Genomic DNA, 10,986 nt, shown 5'->3' with positions numbered 1-10,986 from the left:
CAGGTATAAAGTTAATTTGTAGTATTCATTCTCAAATAGCTTAGTTGTATCTTCTACATATATGCTTGTCAGATCAATGAAGTTTTTATCCAAAATGTCATGCCATACACAGCTACTTTTACTCATAACAATTATTTTCTCTATGAAACATGAAGCAATGAGTAATGATGATAGGAATAAAGATTTGAAGTAGACTTTGACTTATCATTTGATGTCCATTGACTTATAAGGAGAGATTATTTTCTATTTCACTAGCATTTGTTGGCAAAATTCAACCTAACAGATCTTACCACTTGGAGGAATACTAGCCAGCAGTTTCGTTGATTAATTAACAAAGAAATTTTGACCACTTGGAAGAATACTTAGCTGATTTCATGATTTGATAGCTTGCATTAAGGACAAATAACAATAACACTATAACCATTAATTAAGCTGCACTATATCAATTCATTTTTAGGCTTATTGATAAAGGAAGATAACCCTGCATACCCTTTCCTTTTTTTGAAAAAAATGCATATGGAATAGTGAATCCTCATTCCTCAGAATCAGATACTGCCTCGTATGACCTTTTAAGGTCAATATGATTTGTTTTCCTTTTGTATTCAATAATTGCAACACCAAGAAAATGGATTATTGATTGATTGATGATCATCTAAAACGAGACAATTTAATTAGTAAATTAATTATAAGAATGAATAAACTTTAATATGTGCATTGAATTGACAAATACAATTTAAGCTCCGATCCATTTATCTTTTGTTTGTGTTAGGTATGTTTGAACTTTGATGGACTTTTCAACCGAGCCGACTGCTCTTGTCTTTTATATATGGACTTTTGAATTTAGTTTTATAAAGCGAATAATATTGCATTATTGAAGGTTTTCTTTAGCCAATCCATATCCAATAAGGTGAGTAAACTAATGAGAGGTGTCCATGAAAGTTTTGTTTGGTATTGATTTTCAGGCATAACTTTCTTAGGAAAAAAATTGTAACTATTAAATAAAAATTGATAGTGTATAATCAAAATAATATTTAAAAAATAATTTTGACCAAAGAAAGAGATATTATGAGTTTTTTTATCATATAAGTGCGGGATAAAAACAATTTAAGGACAGTAGTAAGTCTTTACAAAATATTTTAATGCTGTAACTTTTAAAATATAACTACCCAATCTTAATATTAAATATAAATGAAGTTTGATTTGTATGACTTTATCATTAGATGATAAGGGAACATTGAAATTAATATTCTAGATATAATGTTATTGAAGTATATACATAGTTTCAATTTATTAAGTCTCATTATCACAAGTCAGCTTCTAAACAATTTCATCACTCGTGTAATGGATAAGATGTTCAAGATTTCATAATTTTTTTTTCATTTTTCCATCAATTATTAATAAACGAAGTCTACTGCATACAACCGGCTAGAAAGTCTCCCACATACTCCCACAATTAGATGATAAATTAATGGAGTAGATTATTGGATTCAATTTGTTTGGTGGATCAACATGAGCGCATCCATGAGCCAAACACTTTCTAGGGTTCAAAAAATGAAATCAAGCCATCCAATGGGGCCGAACACTTTCTAGGGTTCGAAAAATAAAATTGAGACACGTACATTGACTTTATGCGATAGATGATTCTGATATTTTCCATATTTTGTGACCCCTTACTTTTTAACTTTGTTCGGACTTCGCTTCCTTTTCTTTATCACTTTCAACATTTTGGCCCCTTTGTTTCCTAGTCTTGGCACTGTCCTTGTTTTTCTTTTTTGCCACTTGCCATACGTCCACTGCGTTGCCACTTGCAACTCTCCATATATGCAATACTTCAATCACAACATCATACAAAAGAGCTTTCTAAGAAAACAATTTTAACCCTTTTTATTTACCATTTGCCAATATCCCACCTCACCCCATTCTAATTTAAACTCCTTGAATTTTAACTTCTTGCTCCCATTGCATACCAACCGGGTTATCTTTCAGAAAAAGAAAAAAAATGAATTTTAACTTGAAATCAAAATTAAAATTGTGGAAATTTCTTTACTGACCTTTCTTTTTAATTCATTTTTGTTTTTAATAACAAACTAATATTGATTATTGTATGGTAACACGCGCACTTTTAAAGGTAAATATTCTTTATATTAGAATTCTCTCCTGATCTGATCATATCATGAGTAAATAAGTCAATTGTTAATTGGTAGTTAATAAATAATAAAATAAAAGAAGTTGAATCTTATATATATACTACCACTAAAAAAGATGAGTAATGATACAGCCACAAACTCTTGTACAAATTTATTTTGTACAAACTGACGTGGCATGATAAGATTGATTGAATGAAAATATAAATTAATAAAAACAAATCATGTGGGCCAAGTGATATTTAATTCACCCAATCTTATCATGCCACATCAGTTTGTACAAAATAAGTTTGTAAAAGGGTTTGTAGTTGTATCATTACTCAAAAAAGATATGATATAAAATTTTAAAAAATTGAGATCAAATTAGAAGGGAATCTTTTCCCATATTCTTTAGTCCTACCACAAACCACGTGGTAGAAGTAAATGTTATTCAATGACAATAAACCACATAAGACTAATAACTTTTATTAGTATTTTTGTGTTGATTTCGACAAAATTATTATTACAATTATTGAATACAAATAAATATTCAGACTTTTTGACTCTCACAAATTGAACAGAGCCACGAATACATCCGGATACAGTTTGACAACAAAACGGGAAACCTGCGAGGGGTCCACGCGTAGAAAAGTTGAAATATTTGACTAGGAGCTAACGAAACAACAGGCAAGCAACGGTACGCAACTCATTCCATAACCATTGACTTGAACTTCACAATCTGCAATAGCAATTTGGTCCTCAGCTTTTTTTCGTTTTACCAAAGAAAGACATAGCTTCGCCATTGTTATAATAGGTCCCTTAATAGTTAATAGTTAATAGTTATATGTTTTTCTTTGTTTCCGAAAGATCCTCATGGCAAATACCTATTGAAATAACTAAAGCGCCCGCATAATATTGGGTCTTGACAAGAGTTAGCATTTCACTTGTATAGTTTTTTTTACTTGTTATACTAAATTTAGTAGACATGGATCAAGTCCACTGATTTATCGTGTTAAAAATTTCAAATATTAACCTAAATGACTATTAAACATGTCATCAGTTAACATATTTTTAATGTAATTCTTAAGATTTCACTAGTTTAATATTTTTTGATATAATATAATTATTTGAATAGTTAACCATGTCATAAATAAGTTTTGTGTTCAATAATTATAAATATAAATAAGATATGAGTCACATAGTTATTAACTGATAATACAAATATAATATTATTAACCATCGTGCCATCTTAGATTAATTAAAACTCATTGATTTGGCATTGAATTGACTATTTATGTCATAAATTACCTCCTCTAATCTTGATGAATATTCATTTGATGATTAAATTATTCTCATTGAATTAAGAGACTTATTGATATAAAAAGACTTATAATTTCCTTTATTTGAGAAAGCATAAATATACATTATACAGGGACTTATATGTTATTACCCCGCTCTAGTAATTCACATATGCACGATCACGTGGAAGCCAGGTCTCTCCGTTACCATCGCCCATTAAACTCCTTGCCAAAGCTAAGGTAACGACCTGTCGTAATATCAACATCAGTATTTAAGATTTACAATTTAAATTTTTAATTTTTTTCTCCTCAATTTTTTCTGCAGTGAAACACTTGGAATGTTTGGGATTCTGGGTTGTTTTTTTTTTTTTTTTTTCCCTTTTTTCTCTCTTGTAATTTCTCTGTTTTGATTGCTTAGATACCATAAATAACATACTTATTTTTCTGGGCAACCAAACAGAGAAATTTTGTTAAAACGAAAGTGCCGAAAAGGCGGTGAAGGTTGAGACGGATAGCTAGGTTCATTGAACCCGGACCGCATTTGGGTTCTTTCCTTTTTTTCAAGAATAGGTTCGTTTAGTTTTCGAGATTAATGCAAAATATCGAGGCAGCATGACAACCATTAAGTGTGGAGAAGCTAGAAGAAAAGGTGATAACTAATAAAGTGGTTATTTTGGTATTACTTTTTGCGTTCTTTTTGTCTGTTTTTTTTTTTTCTCCTTATTTATTTAAACCTACAGGTTTGTTTAAAGGAGCTAAAGTGATTTTTCAGAAGCAAAGACGTTTTTGAGTTTGTGCGGTTGTGTAATCTTACGTCCACTATCAGTGGCTTTGGTGAGAAGCATATATGAAAGAGGTGAGCTGTTCATTACTTTATTGAATGGCCTTTTTCATATTCTATATTAAAAAAAATAGATTTTTTTTAACTTAATTATGAGGAGAAATAATCAAGTAATCTGCTGATAATGATTTTATCCTGTGACTTGTATGGTGATTAAGTAGTGAAAGAGAGGGGAGGGAGAACTGTGTCCCCCCCCCCCCCCCTTCCAATTGTTGATGGAATCATGGGGTAGTGGATTGGGTTTTGTGTATTTAATAATAAATAAATAAAAATAATGTGACTGGCGTCTGGTTGGTTTTAGGTCAAATTGGTTTTTAGGGTTCCAAAAGGCCATCATTGATTCTTAAACTTTTAATTACTTTGAAGGTATAGCATATTTTTAATTTGTGAATTAATATTTAAAGTTAAATGCTTGGGCGCTGTTTCTTTTAAGGTCGTTTTCAAGTAAAATAGAACCACGTTACAAGTAGCTGCGGTAAAGAATTCTATTGTTTTTATCGTGTAAAACAAGGCATATATAATTCAAAGCAACATTGGTAAATAAGCCTTATTTTCCCACATCATAGACTCGGAACCGTTGCTTTGTGTTAATTGTTTCTTTTTATAACTTGTTTGCTTGTCTTATTCTCTGGCTCCTTTCAAGTGAAAGGGCAACTATTACATTGGCTGTAACTATGTGAAACTATTATATGGGCAGTAACTATGTAAGGCAAACTTAAATAATATGATCTTGTAATACGTGGAACAGGATTTGATGTTTGATAGTTATTGGCCAAAAACTCCTCTTTCAAATGTGAACAATTTACTTGATTATTAGGCACCAGCAGCACCATCTGAAAAAAAAAAATCCAGGCTTTCAGAGTAATAAATAAGTTAATTGAAAAAAAAAATAAAAAAAGAAGAAGAAGAAATAACACCCGAAAAAGAAAAGGGACTGAAAAGGAAAATGTATGTTGTATGCTTCTAGTTTTTTTTCTTGCTACCACCAGCTCACCTAGGTCAACACCTTCTCAAGCTTCATATTCAACTTAGTAAGCGTCACAATTATGCTGGAGATGATCCGTTGATGATCACCTGCTTACATCAAACACTTGGTAAGTTGGTATTGAATAATCCTAGCGTCGGTTCATAGCAATATTAAATTTAGTTTCCACTTTGATTTCTATCATGTACATGACAAGTAATAGATCCACATTCATAGCTCATTGCTAGTGTTATTCTCTCTCTCTCAACTTGAAAAGTTTGACCTCCAGTTCTTTAAGAATTTATTTAAGTGCAAGTCTGGAAAGCTCGTTGCATGTTCAAAAAGGATTTGCACGTCGAAGGCTTTAACCCTTTTGCTTCCTCTGGGTTCATTCACTTGTCGTGGTTAGCTTCAATCTTCTCGCCTTTCACAACTTGCTTAACAAAGTTAATCACAAAATATTACTTTAGCAGTTATAGTCATAAGTAAAAACATCCTGTTTTTGAATTTCGGTCCTTAGAAGTTAGTTGAGTTGATGGCAAAATAAAGCATGTAAGTGGAAAAAATATAATCTGAGTTGATGGCAAAATAATGCATGTAAGCGGAAAACATATAATCTGATAAAGGATGCTTCTCCTCCAGATGCAGCTATTGTTTGCTTGATATGCATGTAATACTGTCAGAGCTTTATTTTAGTGACTTCTGATTTTTGCTGCATTGCAGTTGCAGGTGAATTTATAGTCCTTGCATTCAATGGATCACTCAACTGAAGAGGCTCAAACAAAAGAGATGGATATCAGAAGCCTGTCATCTTCTCACCGTCACTCGCAGAGCGAGCGATACATTCACAAGGTGGGAGTTCCCCCGAAGCAAAACCTCTTCAAGGAATTTCGAGAAACTCTGAAAGAAACATTCTTCGCTGATGATCCTCTGCGCCCCTTCAAGGATCAATCAAGGTCTCAAAAATTCATCTTAGGCATCCAGACAATATTTCCCATTTTTGAATGGGGGAGAAAATATAATTTGAAAAAATTAAGAGGAGATCTCATAGCTGGGCTGACAATTGCAAGTCTCTGTATTCCTCAGGCAAGTTTACCACATCCGGGACATAGATGAATCTCCACATTTTCACATTGAAACAATTCTTATAGTATTACTTTGTTGGATAAACAGGATATTGGATATGCAAAGCTTGCAAACTTGGATCCACAGTATGGACTGTGTAAGTTGTTGCATCACCTCTCAGAATTTGTTACTTGAAAAAGCTTTTTTTTTTTTTGCCCTTCCTTCTATTTAATGACAAGGTGTTTGATATTGTTTTTCACTTTTGCAGACTCCAGCTTTGTTCCACCATTGATTTATGCCTTTATGGGTAGTTCAAGAGATATAGCTATAGGGCCAGTTGCAGTGGTATCTCTCTTGCTAGGAACCATGCTTCAGAATGAGCTTGATCCCATAAATGAAAAAGCCCAGTATCAGCGGCTTGCTTTCACTGCTACTTTCTTTGCGGGGATTACACAAGTCACCCTTGGGTTTTTCAGGTATTCAGGAACTTATTTCTCTTCATTTCAGAAGAAACTGAATTAAAAGACATATATATAAAATGATTTCGAATCGTTATGGGTGGTTTGACGGTTTGTGTTATTTATTAGGTTGGGTTTCCTCATTGACTTCCTTTCCCATGCTGCCATAGTTGGTTTTATGGGAGGAGCAGCAGTTACAATTGCCCTCCAACAGCTTAAGGGTTTTCTGGGCATAAAAAAGTTCACTAAAAAATCCGATATTATCTCTGTAATGCACTCAGTCGTTGCTTCAGCCCACCACGGAGTAAGTTCTAATTTTATTTTACTACTTTTAAGAATTAAGTTTTCTTGTACTGTTCTTTTAATTGGAAACGAAACATTCATAAACAAGAACCCCTAGCTCAAAATAAGCTGGCCAAAACAAGTGACTAAATCTTAAATTAACAATGTTTTGCAGTGGAACTGGCAGACTATAGCCATTGGGGCAAGCTTTTTAAGTTTCCTTCTCTTTGCGAAGTTCATTGTAAGAGCCTATACTTTTCATCTCTGGTTAGTGACGCTATTCTATTCTTCCAAGCTGTCTCTAAAAACTCCCACATGATTCGGTAAACAGGGAAAGAAGAACAAGAAATTCTTCTGGGTGCCAGCGATTGCTCCATTAATATCGGTCATTCTGTCAACATTTTTTGTATATATAACGCGTGCAGATAAGCAAGGTGTTCAAATTGTAAGAGTCTCCCTTGTAACTCTTTCTAACCAAAAAAATTTGATAGTACTTATGTTATTTGCAAATGATGAAAAGTTTTAGATATGAGATGTGATATCAGCATATTGTATAGTATTAACAATAACACTAACTGTTTCATTGATTTATGAAGGTGAAAAACATAAAGAAAGGAATCAATCCCTCATCTGTGAATGAAATATACTTCAGTGGTGATTATCTTCTAAAGGGTTTTAGAATAGGTGTGGTGGCTGGGATGATAGGATTGACGGTAAGCCAAAGTCAGAATCCATCTGAAAAGAATTTCATTATCAGTTATTGTACCTAATTTTTTTTGTTATTGTGTTGTTGTTGTTGTTATTTTTTGTGAATTTATCAGGAAGCCATAGCAATTGGAAGAACATTTGCTGCCATGAAGGACTATCAACTTGACGGTAACAAAGAAATGGTAGCACTAGGGGCAATGAACGTTGTAGGCTCAATGACTTCCTGCTATGTGGCCACAGGTGGGCAGGAATAATAAATAAAATGACATGAACCTAGATACTTTCCAATTACTATGCAAATGAATTGCACCGTCATTATTGTGGATAGTTTAGTGATTTGTTCACTCATTATTTGCAGGTTCATTTTCTCGATCAGCCGTAAATTACATGGCTGGTTGCGAAACAGCGGTCTCTAACATTGTTATGTCCTGCGTTGTATTTCTAACCTTAGAATTCATAACCCCTCTTTTTAAATACACCCCAAATGCCATTCTGGCTTCCATAATTATAAATGCTGTGATTAGCCTAATCGACATTGGAGCAGCAACTTTATTATGGAAGATTGATAAATTTGATTTTGTTGCATGCATGGGAGCCTTCTTTGGTGTTGTGTTTTCCTCAGTTGAAATAGGCCTCTTAATTGCGGTGAGAACTTAACTATATCAAGTTATGTTTTATGTTAAATGTAAACTATCTCTATATGATATATCATCTAACCTAATATTGTCATTGTGTTGTGACAGGTCTCCATATCCTTTGCAAAGATTCTCTTACAAGTTACCAGACCTCGAACAGCAATTCTGGGAAAGGTTCCCAGGACAACTGTGTACAGAAACATCCAACAATATCCCGAAGCAACCAAGGTTCCAGGTGTTTTGATCGTGAGAGTTGATTCAGCAATTTACTTTTCAAACTCTAATTACGTTAAGGAGAGGTATAAATTTGATGCCTCAATACTTTTTTCTTTTCTAATACTGACATTGAATTGCAAGTCAAGTGTCTACTGAGACTCAGCCTGTTAACTTAGTGTAGTTATAGCCCCATTTTTTTATGTGTGGATGGACTGGGTCTACTACCACTCTCGGAGAAATATACCCCCATATTCCCTACCCGGGTATATTTGAACCCTTTCCCTCAACATGAGAATGGAGTTGCATGATTAACTCTAGTTTCTTGAAATAAACTTACGGCTATATCTAGGCAAAATTCTAGACATATATTTGCATGTACGGCCTAAAATTGTTGAGCTTCAAATGTATAGAATAATACAAAAGACTATCTTGAATCTAGGTTTGGTTACTAAACAAACAGTATGATGGATATAGATGAAATCTAGTGGGAAGAGAGTTGGCATCGGTGTTAATTAATGGCTGATATTTGATAAGATGTTGTATTTTAGAACATCGGCTAAATTGGCTAGAGTTCCTTGGAGTTTTCCTAATGCTCAAACTTGACTTTTTTTTTTCCTGTTCTTTGGGTGGGGGCAGGATATTGAGATGGTTGGAAGATGAAGAAGAAGAAGTAAAAGCTGCTACCTATCAACCAAGAATACAGTTTTTAATTGTTGAGATGTCACGTAAGCAATTTTCTACAAGTCTTTATTATTAATTATAAGCTAGAGAATTAAATTAGGGCTCCGTTTGATATTAAAGCGTTCTGACGTATGTTATTTTTATGGAACAAAAATAGAGTGTGTATGGTAAATGTGATTTCTAAATAATAATTTTGATAAAAATAATATAGATCTTATAAATTTTCTATCTTATAAAGGTTATATGCAATCAACTTAATTTCTAATCTGTAGTGTAAATAGTTACCAAATAATAGACATCAAAACGCTTAATTCAGGTAACGTCTGAATAAATTTAAATAAAGTCAATCAGTAATTAATATATGACCATTAATAATATGTACCTTTAAAATTGCAGCTACTGCTTTACTTTTAAATTAATTTCTTGTGATGATTTTTTTTTCTTTTTTTATTTCCTTTCAGCTGTTACCGATATCGACACCAGTGGCATCCATGCCTTGGAAGGGTTACACAGGAGTCTCGAGAAGAGAGAGGTTCAGGTAAATGCATAAACACATTGCAGATCAATATCACCTCCTATGTTACTAACTAAAAACGCTGGTTGTTTCAAGCATGTCTATTTCTATTTAAAAAAAAAAAAAAAAGCTCATGAATCATACTACTGCATAGTTATTGAAATTGGCTTACCAGAAAAGTGGCGACGTTGTTGCTCCACAGCTTATCTTGGCAAATCCAGGCCCAGTGGTAATGGACAAGCTTCACGCCTCGAGTTTTACAAGCTTGATCGGCGAGGACAATATCTTCCTCACAGTTGCAGATGCAGTGTCATCCCGCGCCCCAAAACTAGTTGAAGAACAACCTTGACGCAAAGAAACTCAAACAATAATAAGCCCATTTTTTGAGAGAAATGAGCCAAAGCCACCCATGTGCTACATAATCCACCATTTAACGCATATGGTGGAGGGTCTCAATAATGCGGCAGGGGGTAAGTGGAGTGGTTAGTGTCTGTGACAACTTTTAACTTCACTTCAAGTTACTACGTAAATCCATGGTGGCTTTTGTGCCCAGTGATTTGACAGAAATTTTTGTTTTGTAATTAATTAATATGCTTTCTTGGTTTCCTTGTTATCCAAAGCCCAAAAATAAACTCTCTTTCAAATGGTTCAGTGCGTGTGTATTTATATCGAAATGTGGCCTCTTTAACAAAGTTGAGGTATATAATAAAATAAATATTAGGAGAGGTGAGACATGAGAAGAAGACGACAGGATACCTTGCTTTTTTCAATTGTTGTCGTTTGCTTGTGTCAGCAATGAATGTGGATGAGAAGAGAGCTACATCCACTCAAGCTTGATCCAAGTCTTTAATAAAGTTTCTCAATTATATTATAACATGGCTGCATATAATATTATTCTATTCATGAGAGTCGTTTATAGACGTTATCTCTGATGGGATACGAAATGCTTTATCCGTCTGAAACCTCCCGTATATGATTGGCTCACTACTGAATCACGTGACCATCATTCGACATAGTGGATATGGCTCAATCAAGTAAGTAAAAGTATATTAACCAAAGGTCTACTTTCATTTCCAAAAAAAAAAAAAAAAAAAGAGAGAGAGAGAGAGAGAAAGTAAAAGGGTAATAACCTATGGGTCCATTCATATTAAATAGGTCCACAAGTACTTGAAATTACTGTATTACCCTTCTTCTAACTTAC

At 33.5% G+C, this 10,986-nt stretch overlaps 1 protein-coding gene across 3 annotated transcripts; it reads left to right on the top strand.

Moving 5' to 3' along the window:
* Positions 1–3,617: 3,617 nt before the first annotated feature.
* Positions 3,618–10,422, top strand: LOC18040483 (sulfate transporter 1.3). 3 transcript variants are annotated; one of them, XM_024183897.1, is made up of 17 exons: positions 3,618–3,661; positions 3,747–4,070; positions 4,162–4,277; positions 5,278–5,356; positions 5,950–6,312; positions 6,400–6,448; positions 6,560–6,767; positions 6,879–7,053; positions 7,207–7,272; positions 7,363–7,476; positions 7,628–7,744; positions 7,853–7,979; positions 8,098–8,384; positions 8,483–8,673; positions 9,227–9,315; positions 9,733–9,809; positions 9,988–10,422. In XM_024183897.1, exons 5-17 carry the CDS (start codon positions 5,980–5,982, stop codon positions 10,132–10,134), a joined length of 1,980 nt encoding a protein of 659 aa, XP_024039665.1. In that variant the 5' UTR covers positions 3,618–3,661; positions 3,747–4,070; positions 4,162–4,277; positions 5,278–5,356; positions 5,950–5,979; the 3' UTR covers positions 10,135–10,422. The 3 variants fall into 3 exon arrangements, with proteins under 3 accessions (XP_024039665.1, XP_006434034.1, XP_006434033.1); XM_006433971.2 differs by lacking the exon at positions 5,278–5,356; XM_006433970.2 differs by lacking the exons at positions 3,618–3,661; positions 3,747–4,070; positions 4,162–4,277; positions 5,278–5,356 and adding an exon at positions 5,563–5,630.
* Positions 10,423–10,986: the final 564 nt, after the last annotated feature.

This window comes from Citrus clementina, unplaced genomic scaffold (genome assembly GCF_000493195.1).
Source record: "Citrus clementina cultivar Clemenules unplaced genomic scaffold, Citrus_clementina_v1.0 scaffold_5, whole genome shotgun sequence".
In the NCBI taxonomy this organism is placed as follows: Eukaryota; Viridiplantae; Streptophyta; class Magnoliopsida; order Sapindales; family Rutaceae; genus Citrus; species Citrus x clementina.
Note: the sequence above shows the minus strand (reverse complement) of the source record. Positions and strands in the feature narration are given on the sequence as shown.

Bases quoted from the DNA above. Each gene is read 5' to 3' on its own strand.
- LOC18040483 (XM_006433971.2), top strand. From the start codon at position 5,980: ATGGATCACTCAACTGAAGAGGCTCAAACAAAAGAGATGGATATCAGA. The intron at 7,054-7,206 runs GTAAGTTCTAAT...AATGTTTTGCAG, and splicing joins TTGCTTCAGCCCACCACGGA to TGGAACTGGCAGACTATAGC. The intron at 9,316-9,732 runs GTAAGCAATTTT...ATTTCCTTTCAG, and splicing joins TTTAATTGTTGAGATGTCAC to CTGTTACCGATATCGACACC.